Here is a 17,346-nt window from a genome sequence, read left to right on the forward strand (position 1 = left end):
AAAATTTACAAAGTTGATTATTTTAAACGTAAATTAATGAATTCTCAAATTCTCCAGGTTTCTAAGCTAATCAGGTATTTTCACTGTACCTGGGCAAAAATGCATCCGAATTCGTATTAAGTGGATTTGCAGGATGAAATCTAAATTTACCTCTTTCACTCTCATTTAAATCCAGAAAAACAAAATCAGTAAAAATCTATACAAATTATTAAACACTCAGGGAGGGTTTGACTAAAGAGCGGAGGTTTAGAGCAGCGATTTCCGCAGTGTTCTGAAACTCAAAACCAGTAACCAATGCCAATCGGTAACCCTTTCCATCCCTTACTTACAGGATAGTAAAGGTAAAGAACAGGAGAGGATAAAAAAGGGTTACATTTCAAAAGAAAATATCAATCTTAAAATGGAAAAGCCATCGGAACCTCACAACGCAGACGACATTGGAAAAGAACAAACCCAGGTAGAGCGTGGAACTTTGCAGAACCGCGTTCTGCTCCCGGGCCCTGACAGCAGACCCTGGGAGGACTCCGCCTCCAGGAACAATCTCATTGGAGCGCACCTGCCCCTTTTCCGCATGCGCACAACGGGCAAACACTGCTGGCTATTCTCATCGTCTTTCCCACCCCCGAATTCCGAGCTCCGATTGGTTCGCTTCACGGGGCCGCCCCTTCGGTCCACCCAGTGTGGAAGCCGCCTCGGCGCTCCGCCCTCCCTGCCTGCAGCGGGCCGCGGCGCAGCCTGCAAACCCCGGCGGCGAATGGGGATGGCGGCGACGGCGGCGACGGCGGGCAGGTTCCTGCGGCTCCGCGCGGCCGGGGCCGAGGGACACTGGCGTCGGCTGCGTGGCGCGGGGCTGCCGCGGGGCTTCCTGCAGCCCGCCTCGGCCGACGGGGATGCGGCCCAGAGGCGGCAGGTGGCTCACTTCACTTTCCAGCCTGACCCGGAGCCACTGGAGTACGGTGAGCTAGGGGCTGCCCTGTCCGCTCCCGCGCAACCCAGACTCCCAGGCCCGCGGGAGGTCATAACGGGTGCCGCCCTGCCTGTTCTGGGCGGGGTCCGGCGGGCTGACCTCCTTGCATCCCGGCATAATCCCTGCCCTGCCCTCCGGAGCCTTGTTCTACCTTAGGGTCTGACTGTGATTTCCTCCTTGCTCCATTTTTGTGACTGCTCAACCCTCGAGAGGCAGCCCCTCGGCACCCTCGAGATGGGTGACAAGGCACACCAGGTGTGCAGGGGCCTGGGGGTGGAGGGGTGGTGCCAGGGACAGCCTTCCTTTCTCCGCTCTCTATCCTTGCTTTCCCAAGTGCCCCCCGCCCCCCACAGTTGTCCCAGCTTGCCCATTGCTGGGCCACAAACTACAGGCATCGGTATGTTAAAAAAAAAAAAGCGCCCCCCCCCCCTTTTGCTTTAGTAGGTAAGAGAAAACGGAGGGACTAAAGTAACTGAATTGATTTCCCCAAGGTCACAGAACAGCTTCTTCCTAGAGATGAGAAACATGCAGCTTCCTATCTGAGCCTAGTACTAAGCTTGTGCTGGGCTAGGCTGCCACTTAGCTAAGGAGGGGTAAGCTATGTAGGTGACGATGTAGGTGACGGGCAGAGGAAGCCTTCAAGTGCTTCCAACGGCAGCAGACACGTGGCACCTCTCACGCTTCACGGTATGACAGTTGCATGACATTTATGGTTTCTTCTGCGAGTTTTCTGTAATCTCCAAAAGATCCAGTGTCTGTCATCAGAACATTGGAAACAATGAGAAAACAGCTACCTTTTCCTTGGCTAATAACTTCTCACATGCTGGAGCTGACCTTTTGGGAAGTGTGCCACTATTTGCTTGTGAGTAATAAAAATGAACATTTATTGAGCACTTACCACAGGCAGGCATGGGCTGAGAAGTTTACATTCATCCTCTCATTTGATGCTTAGGACCACCTTAAGAGGTAGGTAATGTTGTTATTCCCATTTTTCAGTTAAGTTAAATGAGGTCTTGAGATGGTTTGTCCTGGATTACATAGATAAGTTAGTGGTAGCATCAGCTTTGCAATCTAATTGTTCAGATTCCCGAGCTTCCATTCTAAACAATGTGCTAAACTGCATGTGGAAACTATTTACTAAGAGGTGTTCCGGTTTTGTGAAATAGTTAGTAGACACCATAAAGGCGAATAGCAACTTTTTCTAATCAACAAGATGGACCTCGAATTCTGTCTTCAAAGCAAAGAAACTTTAGCCCGATACTTGAGAAATAGAGCATAGGTCTTCTTAACCTCCTTCCATAATTATGAAATTACTAAAACTTGAGTAAAATGATAATAAAATGTTTGTTCTTATTATAACAATAATAAAAGCGTATCACAGATATTTTGGATAATAGAAAAAGGCAAAAAAAGAAAGTAATCTCACCACCCACCACTGTAAATATTGCTAATATTTTGGGGTGTATCCTTTAAGTATCCCCTTTCAGTTTAGTGGAATTAACGTATTCCACTAATAAAATGAGTGGAATAAAAGTTTCCCCTAATTGTAGTTTTAATACAGATACAATTTGCAGTATTTAATCAGAAGCATTTTCCCATATCGTTATATAGTTTTTATAACCTTCTTTGGAAGAAGACATGTTCTGGGAATTCCCTGGGCGGTCCAGTGGTTAGGACTCCGTGTTTTCACTGCCGAGTGCCCAGGTTCTATTCCTGGTTGGGAGATTAAGATCCCACAAGCCATGTGGCATGGCCAAAGGGGGGGAAAAAAAAAAAAAGACGTGTTCCGTCGAGCAGAAACACTGTATAATTCAGTGGTTAAAATCTTGGCTCTAAAATCAGATTGGGCTACGTTCCATCTTCACACTGTTACCTATAACTTTAAACTCATCACTTAGCCTCTATGAGCCTCAATTTCTTTATAAGGAGTTAATAATATCTAATTTGGAAGGTTGCTTTGAGGACTACATAAGGGTAACGTGCATAATGTACTTAACACAGTCCCTGACTGCTAAGAAGCACTCGGTAAGTAAATGGAAACTTTTAATAATTACCTTTATGCTTTTGTTGTTACAGTTTTGCTGTGTTGTAAATAGTGCAGATAGAAACATTTCAGGTATCTTTTACTGTATCTGAGATTATTTCTTTAGGATAAAGTCCCAGGGATGAGATTTCTGATTCGAAGATATGAACACTTTAATGGATTTTTAATGCATAGTTCAAATTACCAGTTCATACTTCTATTTGCAGTGTGAGAGTGTGAGTACTGGGTGTCGTGCTAAAATCACAGGTGTACTGTGGTACTGTGATTTCTAGTAAGAAATACATATTTGGTCTTTGTTCTGTTCCTGGCACAGAACTCTTGAAAATTCCCATGATGAGAGCAATAAAGGTGTCTTTAGTTATGTTACTGTTGACTTTTGGTAAGCCCCTAAGTCACCTAAGGATGGGGGCTGGTGACCCATGTGCTCAGAGGTTTGGAACTTTCAGTCCCACCCTTCTGACCTCTGGGGAGGGTAGGGGGACCTCCAGGTCAGTGGATTGCCAATGGCCAATGATTTAATCAATCACGCCTAGGGAAGTCTCCCTAAAACTTCAAAGGACAGGGTTCAGATAGCTTCGGAGAGGGAAATCCCTGGTGGTCCAATGGTTAGGACTCTTGCTTTCACTGCCAAGGGCCCTGGTTTGATCCCTGGTTGGGGAACTAAGATCCTGCAAGCCGCGCGGTGTGGCCAAAAACAATAAAAATTAAAAATTAACCCTGCCCCTCCCCCCAAACAGAGAGCTTCTGAGAGAGTGGCATTCTCAGAGAGCAGGGAAGTGCCTCACCTTTTCCCACACAGCTTGCTCCATGCAGCTCTTCCATCTGGCTGCTCCTGAGTTATATACAGTTTATTATAGTTACAATAAACCAGCGATCTAGTAAGTAAAATGTTTCTGGGTTCTGTGCACTGCTCTAGCAAATTAATCAAACCCAAGGAGGAGCTGGGGGAACCTCCCATCTTAAGCTGGTCAGTCAGAAGCACAGGTGACAACCTCACTTGGTGTTGGCATCTGTATTGGGGGAGGGGTGGTCTTGTAGGGCTGAGCCCTTGATCTGTAGGAGTTGAGATGAATTATAGGACACCCAGCTGGTGTTGCAAACTTGCTTGGTGATGTGTTAAAAAGACACACGCACCTTGGAATTGGTGTCAGAATCGTATGTGCGCGCACACACACACACACACACACACACACACACACACTCAGGTATTTTGTGCTAACTGCACTTTGTTTTAATATGCATTTGTTTCATTTCTATTGAGGCATGTTTTCCCATATATTTGTTTGCTAGATTTATTTGCTGTTTTGTGAATTGAATGGTCCTTGGCTTTGTGTATTTTAAAAATTGTACACGGGGTTATTTCTTCTCTCAGTGCTAATACTGTCTGCCATTCTTGAGCAGCTGCTCTGTTCCAGGTGTTGTGTTAGACATCAGTCTGTAATTCTCACAGTAACCTTGTGAGCTGGAGAATATTATGCCCATTTTACAGATGAGAAAATTGAGGCGTAGAGATGTTGGTGGCCTGCCCGAGTCTGATAAGCGGCACAAGAATTTGAACCCAGATGTGTCTAACGCCAAAGTCTCCCACACTACTGTTGTGCTTTTTTTAAAAAAATAAATTTATTTATTATTTTTACTTTTGGCTGCGTTGGATCTTCCTTGTTGCACGTGGGCTTTCTCTAGTTGCGGCGAGTGGGGGCTACTCTTCGTTGCAGTGCACGGGTTTCTCATCGCGGTGGCTTCTCTTGTTGCGGAGCACGGGCTCCAGGCGCGCGGGCTTCAGTAGTTGTGGCTCCCGGGCTTAGTTGCTCTGTGGCATGTGGGATCTTCCCCGACCAGGGCTTGAACCCGTGTCCCCTGCCTTGGCAGGCGGATTCTTAACCACTGTGCCACCAGGGAAGCCCTGTACTAACGTTTTGTGTATTAAAGATACTAATGAAGATACGTATTCTCTCTCTGTCTTTCTATATTACTGTCCGTCTGCCTTTCATATGTGCTACAGATGACTTTTATTCTTTTATTTTGGTTATTCTCACATACGAAAGTGACTCGTTAAATAGAGTGGTGGTCATGGTCACCTCTGAGAAGGTGACATTGAAGCTGCACAGTGAGGATGGATAAAGGAATCACCTCTGCAAGGACCAGAGTGGAAGTTTGTTTTCCAGGAAGAAACAAGGACAAGCAAGGGTGAAGGCCCGGGGGCGGGGTGAGACGTGCTGTAGGAGTCGAGAAGGCCACTGTGGTTGGGGATGCCCTGTGTAGGGGACAGTAGGCGGCTTTCAGAGGTCAACAGCATAATGGAGAATCTTTGTGTTATGGGATGGCAGCCTTCTTGCCTGTATTAGAATTTTTAGGGTTGGGAACAGTGTAAGCAAAGAGGGTAGAAAGCATGGAGTTTATATGAGGAATAGGAAGTAGTGAGTTTATTTGGAGGAGAACGAAAATGGGTGGGAAACAAGTTAGGAAAAGTAAATGGAGGCCTCTAAAGCTAGAATAAAAGTTGGGGAGGAGAAAAGATTGAATATCTCTAACGTGCCTTTCACTGCGCCCGTGCATTATGTATAGATTCAAATGTGGTTCTGTGGGCGGTGGAGGGCCATTGACTGTTTTTAGGCAAGAAAGTGACCTGAGATGTCCTCGTGTTATATTACTGGGCACGTTTATAGAATGGATTGGTGAAGGGAAGGTGAAGAGGCAGAGAGGTACCGTCATGGTCCACACGAGAAGCTTGAACTTGGAGAGTGTCCGTGGAAATGGTTGCATGTTTGGGAGGATCTGGCACTGCTTTGCCTGTGGGGGCTCAGTCAGGGGAAGGTGTATCGAAGGTGACTTGACATTTTCCACCTGGGAGGCTGAAAGGATGGTCCAGTGGTGGTCGCACTGATAGAAATGAGGGATGGCAGAGGAGAAGCACGTTTTCAGAGACGGAGAGGGTGACTTAAAGTTTAGATGTGTTGAGATGTCTTAGTCCGTTTGGGCTGCTGTAACAAAAATGCCAATAGGGCTTCCCTGGTGGTGCAGTGGTTAAGAATCTGCCTGCCAATGCAGAGGACACGGGTTCGAGCCCTGGTCTGGGAAGATCCCACATGCTGTGGAGCAACGAAGCCCGTGAACCACAACTACTGAGCCTGCGTGTCTAGAGCCTGTGCTCCACAACAAGAGAAGCCACGACAATGAGAAGCCCGCGCACTGTGATGAAGAGTGGCCCCCGCTCACTGCAACTAGAGAAAGCCTGTGCACAGAAACGAAGATCCAACGCAGCCAAAAATAAATAAATAAATAAATAAACAAATTTATTAAAAAAAAAAAACAGACTGTGTGGCTTATAAACAACAGAAATTTATTTCTTATAGTTCTGGAAGTCCAAGGTCAAAGCACTGGCAGATGATTCAGTGTCTGGTGAGGGTCTGCTTCTTGGTTCTTAGCCATCTTCTCACTGTGTCCTCACATAGTGGAAGGGGTGAGAGAGCTTTCTGGGGTCTCTTTTGTAAGGGCACTAATCCTGTTCATGAGGGCTCCACCCTCATGACATACCTCCCCAAGGCCCCACCTCCAAATACCATCACATTGGGAATTAAGTTTCAACATCTGCATTTGGGGGGACACAAACGTTCAGTCTCTGGCATTGGCAGTGTTGACGGAATAGAACACTATGAGTGAGGTAGGGCGGTCTGAGTTCTGATCTGGCACCAAACAACTATGTCACAGGTAGAAACCCCTGGGGCCAGAGAATTCTCTCCATGTCTCTTTTCCTCATCTTTTTTAGAATTGCCCCCAGTGAATGTCCTTCCTCTTTTCTCCTCTTCCTCTGTGTTTCCTGTTCTGACTGACTTTATCACTGCTCATCCAAACCTCTCATGGTACCCCACAGAATGAAGATAATGATGACAGCAGACACTTTGATCGGTGCTCACCGTGTGCCGGATGCTATTCTGGGTGCCTTGCATGTACCTATTCATTTAATCCTCAAGTAATAGTGCTGTGATAGAGAATTTGAGCCGCACTTTACAACGTAGCATTGTGACATGGGCCATGTTTATTAGTCTTCATAAGCTTTTCTTTCCTCATTTGTACTGCTTCAGTGGGTCGCTGGGGGCACTCAATAAGATAATCCATACAATTACTGGTGCCTGGCACCCACTGTGCTAGAAAGGTCTCCCTAATTAGGGGAGAGGGAAGGTAACCGGTGCAGAGTAGACGCTCCCTAAATATTGGGACATTTGATAGTAGTTATCTCACTGAATTCTCACAATAGCCCTACCCATTAAATATTATTATCCCTGTTTTGTAGCGGAGGAAGCTGAATGTCGGTGGTTAAGTAACTTTCTCAAAGTCACAGAGGGAGTAAGTGGCTTATCAGATTCCAGGCCAGGCCTGCATTATGGCAGCGTGTTCGCTCCCTTCATTACACTGTTGCTCCCCGAACTTCACATCCGGGCCTCTCCCTGACCCTGATTTCGGGCATTGTGTATATGTGTGGGTTTGTTTATTCGTTTATTCTATGCATTTACATTTTCTCCCGGATGCCAAACTCTGTGGTAGGTGCTTAAAGATATGAGTCTGAGCTTGTCCTCGTGGAATCTGAAGTCTCATGGAGGAGATGGACAAAAAATAACAATCAAATAAAATGCACACTTAAATCAACCCCCATTGTAATAAATGGCCCGAAGGAAATGTTCAGGTGCTGGGAAGAGAAAAACAGATGTGGCAAAGGTCCTAAGAAGAGGTAACATTTAATGAAGCACTAAGGGGTCAGAAGGGAGCATCCAAGGAGGTGTGAAGAGGGTGCTGGGCAGAGGCATCAACAGTGAAGGTCCTGAGGGGGCAGGGAGCCCGCTTTGGTGGCACTGAGCTTTGGGGACAGTGGTGCAGAATGGGACTCACGGTGGGCAGGGATGGGATCGAGCAGGACCTGGTGGACGTGGGGAGGAGGGGGGCTTTATTCCAGGAGCGATCGGAGGCCTCTGAAGGATTCTGAGCAGAGGAATAATGTGACTTGCTTTGTTTTTTGGGACTCGTTATAGAGCTCTCTGATGAATGATGTGGAGGCGTGAAGAGTAGAAATGAAGCGGTACTGTGGCCTGAATGTTTACACACACCCTAAGAAGCCCAAATCCCCAATGTGATGGTATTTGTAGGTGGGGCCACTGGGAGGTGATTAGGTCATGAGGGCGGAGCCTTCATGAATAGGATTAGAGCCTTTATAAAAAGAGATGCAGAGAGATTCTCTCTCTCTGTCCACCATGTGAGGATATAGCCAGAAGATGCAAACCAGGAAGAGGGTCCTCAGTGGGAACTCACCTTGACCTTGAACTTCCCAACCTCCAGAATGGTGGGAAATCAATTTCTGTTGTTTAAACCATCCAAACTGTAGTTTTATGGCATTTTGGTACAGCAGCCAGAGCTAAGACAGGCCACTAGGAGGTGGTTTCCTGAACAGGAAAATGTTGGTAAGTTCTGGAAATAGGACACAGTCGTGCTGGATTTTAAGCTTTCCTTTGGAAGTCATATATTTGGAAGTAGGATTTAGGGAATGAGATACGAAGAATGGATAAAAGGAAGACATTCAAGGATGCCTCCTTGGTTTCTGGCTTGAGCACCTGGGTGCCATCTAGTGCGGTTTTTAAAGTGGGAAAGACTGGTTTTGGGAGCGGACATCAAGAGTTCATTTCTGTGCTGGTTGAGTTAGAAAAGCCCAAGACAACCAAGTGGAGAACGGATGGCTGTTGGATATAAAAGCCAAGAGCACAGAGGAGAGGTCTGGATTGGAGAGACCCGTTTGTGAGTAACCGGCATATAGATGGATTTAAAAATCATATAGAGACTGAGTAGATTAGGGCCAGCAAAGGTAAGGGAAGCGCTGCAGGTTGTCATACCATGGGCGTCATGCCTTGGCAGATGTTAGCATGAGCCCACCTCACCCCGAACTGTTAATTTCTTCCTTTTCGTGGATATGCAGTAACACGGGCACCTTAAAAAGGAATTTGCGTTTAGAGACCCTTCATTTACATTTCAGTATAAAATGTTCTGTCCCTGTTACTTGGATTCTCCCTGAAACTTACTTTATGGGGTAGAGGTCGGGACACCCTTTAATAGGGTAGAATGGGGTAGAGGTATATACGTGGCTCCTAGCAAAAGATTCCTGGAGAATAGGGTATCTGGAGGGGCGGAAGAGGTTTTGTTGGGGGAAAACAGGTAGCTTCTTAGGCATCCTCCCATTTTACAGTGTGGTTCATGCCATGGAAATCGCACATTCATGCTTCAGCAGGCGTGTACTGCTTGTCATGTATGTGTCAGGCACTGTGCTTAACGCGGAGGTTTCTAAGACGAACACATGAGGAGGGGCTGTGATACACAGGTCTACACCGGGGACCAGGCAGCTCAGAGCAGGACCAGTGCTGGATGTGTTGGTGGGAGCTTCGTTTTCTGAAGTAGACCCTAGTCCACGTCTTAGCTGTGTATTTATTTGTATTTGTTCGGGGTCTAACTGTAGATACACTTACTGTCAACGTGGGCTGCTGTTGACCTGGGTTATTTCTGGACACTGCACCTGGGGCACCCGTGTGACCCATTAAATCTCAGGTGCTCTGGCTCTGCTGATGGCCTCTCTCTCCCTTCAGTGCTTCCCCATGCTGCATATGGAATAGTTACTCAAAATAACTGAGTACGGCTCATCAGACTGGTACTGCAGTATTACCTCTCCCCCACTCCCCTTGGCCTGGAATTTGTCCTTGGAATTGTGACACTGGTAGATTTTTTCTATCCCATTCCTTTGTTTTTAAGTGGTTGCTGAACAATTTGCTTTGTCTGTTTTTTAATTTTTAAGAAACAGCCTCATAGGTTTATTTGTTCAGCTATTCACTCAACAAGTATTTATTGAGCACCTATTGCATGTCAGATACTGTTGTAAGGGCTGAGCACATGGCAGTTGAGAACCCCTGCCCCCTTATGTTCTATTGTGTCCCTTACATCCCAGCAACATGTCACTTTGTCTTTGCAGCAATGATGATGACCTGGTTTTTAAAATTTTTAAAGACAAAAATTTATTCTTTTCCATTATGGTTGATTACAGGATATTGAATATTGTTCCCTATGCTCTACAGTAGGACCTTGTTGTTTATCTATTTTATATATAGTAGTTTGTATCTGCTGTCTACTCCTAATTTATCCCCCCCTCCACTTTGGTAACCATAAGTTTGTTTTCTTGGTGAGTCTATTTCTGTTTTGTAAATAAGTTCATTTGTAGCATATTTTAGATTCCACATATAACTGATAACATGTGATATTTGTCTTTCTCTTTCTGACTGACTTCACTTAGTATGGTAATCTCTAGGTTGATCCATGTTGCTGAAAATGACATTACTTCATTCTTTCTTAAGGCTGAGTACTATTCCACTGTATATATGTACCACATCTTCTTTATCCATTCCTCTGTTGATGGGCATTTAGGTTGCTTCCATGTCTTGGCTGTTGTAAATAGTGCTGCTATGAACATTGGGGTGCCTGTATCTTTTTAAATTAGGGTTTTCTCTGGATATATGCCCAGGAGTAGGATCACATGGTAGTTCTATTTTTAGTTTTTTAAGGAACCGCTGTACTGTTCTCCATAGTAGCTGCACCAATTTACATTTCCACCAACAGTATAGGAGGGTTCCCTTTTCTCCACACCCTCTCCAGCATTTATTATTTGGAGACTTTTTAATGATGGCCATTCTGACTGGTGTGAGGTGATACCGCATTGTAGTTTTGATTTGCATTTCTCTAATAATTAGCGAAGTTGAGATCTTTTCATGTGCCTACTGGCCAGATGGTGACCCGGTTTTTCACAGTGTTCTACTTAGGACAGTTTTGAGTAAGCAGCTCAGTTCCAACCATAAAACCCCATTTTACCAATGGGTACCCTTTAGCTTGCATCCTTGGCTTGGGAAATTGCACGCTGTGTATATTTATGTTTATTTTGTTATAACTTTTTATCTTGGAAAAGAAGAGTCGTCAGTCTGGTTTTGAAATTTTGCAGCCAGTTATTGATACTGGTAATTGTGTGATTTGGCAACTGGGTTTAATAATTTTGTAGTGGTGTTCATAGACCTTTTTCTTTTTTCCTTTTTAAGGTCTTACCAGTGGCACAGCTTTGGTTAGACATGCTCCAGGTGTGCTTATCTTATCATGAGGGAACTTTAGGCATACTTTATCAATAGTTTTTTGTGTAACCCCCAGGAAAATAAGTAATTCTAAAGAAAATAAATATTTAAATGATGTTACCTCTGAATAACTTGTGATTTCTTCCTGACCCACCCATAAATCACACTGCAAATTAAAAAAGAATCAAAAGTAGATGTTGTTCTACTAAAAATTGTCACTTAAAGCTTTTAAAAGCATCTAGTAGAACAGCACTTAATCCAAAACCCCAAAATTCTGACTTTATTTGAAAAAAAAAGTATTCAGGAGGGAAAGATTATGTGTTCACATGGAAATATAACCTTTAGGTACCCTTACTTGTAAATTATTTTCATACAAGATGAACAAATTGTGGTTATCAAGCAATACTTTTCAGATTCACTCTGTGTGATTTTTATTATTAAAGTCTTTGCTTTCTCCTTACTGGAAACTTGCCAAGCAGCAGTGTGATGAGATGTCTTAGAGGCATTCAGTATTAATTCAAATGGTCAGCAGACTTGAAATAAATACCAGCTTAGATGTTTAGGCAGTTTCATCCTCCCTAGAGTCTTAGCTATGAAAATCCTCATTAGATTTTCATAGATAATAATCTTACTTTAGGAAATGTATGAAAGAGGTGAAGGAGTGGGAATGTCATGGTGGTTGGGAAAATAGTTTACCCTAAACGATTATCGTCTGATGCTGGGCACCCGTCAACACTTCTAAGAGTTTTTATAGAATGGAGAAGGATTTAAGGAAAGTATCTGTTAAATGGCTTAGCCTTTAAGAAAAATAAATTATGAAGTAATTATGGACATGGGGTGTGATGGTGATATGACAATGATTTCTTGAATAAATTCCTATTCTCTACCCCAGAAATAAGAGTAGAACCAGGCTTTATCCTGGGCTCAGAGGGCAGCAGAGCAGATCTGATTGGGTATCGCCGAGACCTGTAGCCTGGGTATTAAACAGCGTGGAAGGGATCAGAGACAAGTGGGGGAGCCCAGAGCTGGAGAGAGAATCAGAAGGCCGGGAAGATGGAAGGTTGCAGGTGTCCTAGGTCAGGGCCTGCTGTGGAGCCAGGGCACTCCAGGGATGGGCCTCCGGGAAAAGGATGGGTGACCAGTGTCTCTTGGCTGCAGGGTTGAAGGCAACAGCAGTCATGGTTGTGACCCACCCTGGGAATTAGACCTTGGCTTTTGGGACGCACAGGCTACTGGGGTTCACAGAGGTTAGATGGGCCAGCAGTCAGGGTGGGCAGCAGGTGTTGGAGTGATTTCATATCAGCATGGCTATGAGTTAAGGTGCATGGCTCAGGCAGTAACATGAAGACGGGTCCTGTGTATCAGAGAAGATTCAGACAGAAGCCTTTTCTTCTCTGAGGAGTGCTTTTGTGGATGATCTGACCCTACAGTTCTGGGACAATCGTGGGCACTGGGCAGCGCCGAGGCTTAAACCAAAGCCCTAAAATCACGGTATTTCTGAATTCCAGCATTTGGAACTTTATCAAATGAAGCTTTATACCATTCAGAATAATGCCAAGGTCCAGCTGAAGGACACATTCACAGACCAGAGTCTGACAATTAATAGCTAATATCTATTCAGCACTCACTGTCTCACGTACTGTTCTAAGTGCTTTACATGTATGGTTCCATTTAGTCCTCTCAGCAACCCATTTAGGGAGATAGAGATGGGCTCATAGAGATTCTGCTTGAGCAATAAGATAATAGGAAGGGCCAAGCTGGTGTGTTTAGGCATGGGGTTATAGGATTCTCCACACACCAGCAGTTCTGGGCACTGAAGTGTTTTTAGCCTTCCTCACTGTTCTGTGGCCCATGACCATTTGTTCTTATTGGCACATTTAACACATGACATTGGTCACATGTGTTTGTTATGGCTTACGTTCCTAAGATTCATCCAGGGCGTCTTCCCAGACCACTACCACTCTGGCTGCTTCCCTTTTCTGACTTTCCATAGCTTTTATTTATTGTCTACACACATTCGTTCAACTTTGTTATGTTCCTTCCTCCTTTTTTTTTTTTTTTTGGTGGTACGCGGGCCTCTCACTGTTGTGGCCTCTCCCGTTGCGGAGCACAGGCTCTGGACGCGCAGGCTCAGCGGCCATGGCTCACGGGCCCAGCCGCTCCGCGGCATGTGGGATCTTCCCGGACTGGGGCACAAACCCGTGTCCCCTGCATCGACAGGAGGACTCTCAACCACTGCGCCACCAGGGAAGCCCTCCTTCCTCCTTTTTTTTATACTCGTTTTTAAATTGTTTAATATGTTTAAATTTTGCCTCCTCAACAAGTGTCTTAAACTTTGTATTGCTTTTGTATCCTCTACAGAGCCTGCATCATTGTAAATAATTCAGTAAATTTGCGTAATATATTCTATACCTTTCTTTCTACCTTGACTTTATTTTTTTAAATTTTATTTATTTTATTAAATTAAATTAAATTAAATTAAATTTCTTTGGCTGCACTGGGTCTCGCTGCGTGTGGGCTTTCTCTAGTTACAGCGAGCGGGGTCTGCTGTTCTTTGCAGTGTGTGGGCTTCTCATTGCGGTGGCTTCTCTTGTTGTGCAGCATGGGCTCTAGGTGCATGGGCTTCAGTAATTGCAGCATGCGGGCTCAGTAGTTGTGGCATGTGGGTCCTAGAGCGTGTGGGCTTCAGTAGTTGTGGCACATGGTCTCAGTAGTTGTGGCTCGAGGGCTCTTAGAGTGCAGGCTCAGTAGTTGTGGCGCACGGGCTTAGTTGCTCCGCGGCATGTGGGATCTTCCTGGACCAGGGCTTGAACCTGTGTCCCCTGCATTGGCAGGCAGATTCTTAACCACTGTGCCACTAGGGAAGTCCCATCTACCTTGACTTTAATTAAATTTTGATCAACAGTTAAGAAACTGGTTATTTTTTATATATGTTACAATTCATAATTTTTTTTTTTTCCCTACAGGGCAAACTCAGAAAATGAATCTCTTCCAGGCAGTAACAAGTGCCTTAGATAACTCATTGGCCAAAGATCCTACTGCAGGTAAACTTCTTTTGTGCTTGACTGTGGTAGTTGTGTTAATTCAGAATTGAAGATTTGCTAGAAATATTTGTCTGGAGCTCAATAGGTAACATTATATCTACTTGAAATTTTTAAAAGACCTGAAAAAATGCTTAAGGCTAAATAATCAAATTATGATATTAAACACATTTTTTAATCCTCTTATTATGAATTAGTTCGCACGTATATCTGGCATCATTAAGTTAACTTTCTCCCATAGTATGTGTGGTCCTTATATTACATTAATACCTTCTGGATTTTTTGAATATGTACTGCTGTTTCTCTAGCATGTAGAAAAAAATGGAAAATACCACTTCGTTCAGCTATCTATTTATAAAATGAAGGTTTGATTCTGTGCTTTCCTTTGCGATACGTTGTCATTCAACTTGTAAGATTTTTTGGGCAATAACTGTAATATTTATAATTAACTTTATAAGTAACTTTATCTTATTAAATTAAATTATTGATATAAAGCCAGTTGTCCCGCTGTGTATTTTCTACATTAGATTGACTTGACTTCATATGTATATTTAGTGTACCTTGGGTTTCCACTTGGGAATCTCTGGTTTTAAGGTCAAGTGAAAAACAGGTTAATTTTTAGGAGGAAGTGAGAGCTGGACTAGTAGACGGTTAGACCTTCCTTTGTTTTGAATGAGAATGACTGAGGTAGCCCCGTAGAGAAGGGTGAGTTATTTTCTTGAGGTCCACGAAGCCGATGAGGTGCCTTAGTGGGACTAGAACTCAGCTTTGTGAGCGCCCGTTGTTTGGGTCTCTCTGCCTTACTACAAGGCGCCCCTCAGCTCTCACCTGTACTGTTCTTGGCCTCGTTCCTTACATCCGCCATACTTGCCTCCTTTTTCTTTCACGCAATCTGTCACTTTCCTATTTGTGACTGTTCTCTCAGCTTGAAATGCTGTTTCTTCAGCTCTCCGATTGCTGACTCTCATTGTATGTTGTGTATTTAAAACAAAAACAGCAACAACAACAAAAACAAAAACACTGCTCAGGGACTCAGGAGCCTGGCGTGTGAGTCACAGTTCTGCCTCTTGCTTTCTGACTTGTTAAGTTTTGTTACGACTTTTCTGGCCTTGTTTCCTTCGTGGGTAAAACAAGATGAGATTCCAGATCTGTATTTCTTCCTCAACTGGGGATTTTAATCCCCCCTCCTCCCCTCACAGTTAATAATGTCTGGAGACAGACTTCAGGCTGTTACAGCTCTGTGTGGGGTCACTGTCATCCACTGGATAGAGACCCAGGGTGCTGCTCTGTGTCTGCAATGCACAGGACAGGCCAGTACGACAAAAGAATTATCCAGTCCAAAGTGTCCCTAACGTCGAAATTGGGAAACCTTGATTTAGATCTGTGGTCCATTCCTGTTTTCTAATTGAAAATGTAAACATTTAAATTACTTATTTCTCATTGTTAGTATCATTTAGGGATTATTAAATACAATGTGTTTTTTGAACATTGTTTTTCAGTAATATTTGGTGAAGATGTTGCCTTTGGTGGAGTCTTTAGATGTACTGTTGGCTTGCGAGACAAGTACGGTAAGTTAGTATCTTTATATATGAGCAGTATTCCTGTAGAACGTTTACTTAAAGATCTTGAAAATACAAAGTTTGCCTCTTAAAATGTTTGCCGTATCCTTATTGTACAGATGGGTTCCTTTCGTTTCCACGGCCACCCACAGACTCCTTTCTCCAAGCGTGTTCTAACTGTAGCTTCCCTCTGATCTAGTTCATAGTATACATATTATAGATTCCAGAATAGTCTTCATTAAATACGCTGTTGGTCACGTCCTTCATGCTCTGGGAACCTTTGACCTCTTATTGCTGTCTACCTTAGCGGATTTCTTCTGTTTTTTTTAAATTAATTAATTAATTAAATTTAGTTGGCGGCATCAGGTCTTAGTTGCGGCACATGGGATCTTTCATTGCAGCACGCGGGGTTCTCTCTAGTTGTGGCGTGGGCTCAGTAGTTGTGGCCCATGGGCTTAGTTGCCCCACGGCATGTGGAATCTTAGTTACCCGATTGGGGATCAAACCCACGTCCCCTGCATTGGAAGGCAGATTCTTAACCACTGGACCACCAGGGAAGCCCCAACCCCAAGAACATGGATTACTCTTTTTAGCTGTTTTTTGTTTTGGCCACGCTGTGGGACATGGAGGACCTTAGTTCCTTGACCAGGGATTGAACCCACGCCCTCTGCAGTGGGAGCACAGAGTCTTAACCACTGGACCGCCAGGGAAGTCCCCTACCTTAGCGCATTTCAGTCCCATTGCCTCTAGTTCAAGGTTCTGCCCTATCGGTCTCTGTTAATAGATTTCATCTTTTATTATCTGCAATAGGATTCTCCAGAGAAATCGAACCATTAGGATATATCTATGTGTGTATATGTATTATATAATCTGTATCTGTATCTATATTTATACTTATATCTATATTTATACCTATACTTATATCTATATTGAGAGAAAGTGAGAGAGAAAATGAAAAAGAGAGATTTATATTTTAAGGAGCTGGCTCACACCATTGTGGGGCTTGCAAATCTGAAATCTGTAGGGCAAGCCAGCAGACTGGAAAACCAGGCAGGCTTCAGGACAAATGTTTTCTTGTTTGGGAAACCTTCATCTTTTCTTCTAAGGCCTTCAAGTGATTGGATGAAGCCCATGCACATTAAGAAGGATGATCTGCTTTACTTCAAGTCTACTGATGTAAATGTTCATCACATCTGAAAATACCATCACAGCGATATCTTAGACTAGGTTCTGACAGCCGGGCACCATCACCTGGCCACGTGGACACCTGTCATTAGCCATCACATTACCCTTCCACATGTTTCATCCCACCAATCTGTGCCTTTTGCCTGGCGTGTGATCGACTCCTGCCTATTGCTTTCACTCATTTCATTTGCCCCAGACTTAAAACCATCATAGAATGCATATTCCTCTGTAAGGAATGTGTTTCAACCTCTTACTCTTACGGCTGACTTTGAGGTGCTTTGACCTTTCTTTTTTTTCCTCAGCTTTATCTAATGTGGAAATCAAAGCAGTTAAGTTAGGGGTGGACTTGACATCTGCCTGCTGTCTTACCTTTGCCGCTGCCCTGTAAATCTCCTGTGTGCAGTAAGGA

General features: G+C 44.1%; 1 protein-coding gene across 7 annotated transcripts in view; it reads left to right on the forward strand.

Moving 5' to 3' along the window:
• The first annotated feature begins 760 nt into the window (after window positions 1–760).
• The window catches only part of BCKDHB (branched chain keto acid dehydrogenase E1 subunit beta), a 292,585-nt gene continuing 275,999 nt past the window's right edge, over window positions 761–17,346 (forward strand). For all 7 annotated transcript variants that reach the window (XM_060115039.1, XM_060115043.1, XM_060115040.1 and 4 more), the window contains exons 1-3: window positions 761–956; window positions 14,119–14,196; window positions 15,693–15,761. In XM_060115039.1, coding sequence (XP_059971022.1) covers window positions 761–956; window positions 14,119–14,196; window positions 15,693–15,761 — 343 coding nt within the window. The remainder of the gene's footprint in view (window positions 957–14,118; window positions 14,197–15,692; window positions 15,762–17,346) is intronic.

This window comes from Mesoplodon densirostris, chromosome 12 (genome assembly GCF_025265405.1).
Source record: "Mesoplodon densirostris isolate mMesDen1 chromosome 12, mMesDen1 primary haplotype, whole genome shotgun sequence".
In the NCBI taxonomy this organism is placed as follows: domain Eukaryota; kingdom Metazoa; phylum Chordata; class Mammalia; order Artiodactyla; family Ziphiidae; genus Mesoplodon; species Mesoplodon densirostris.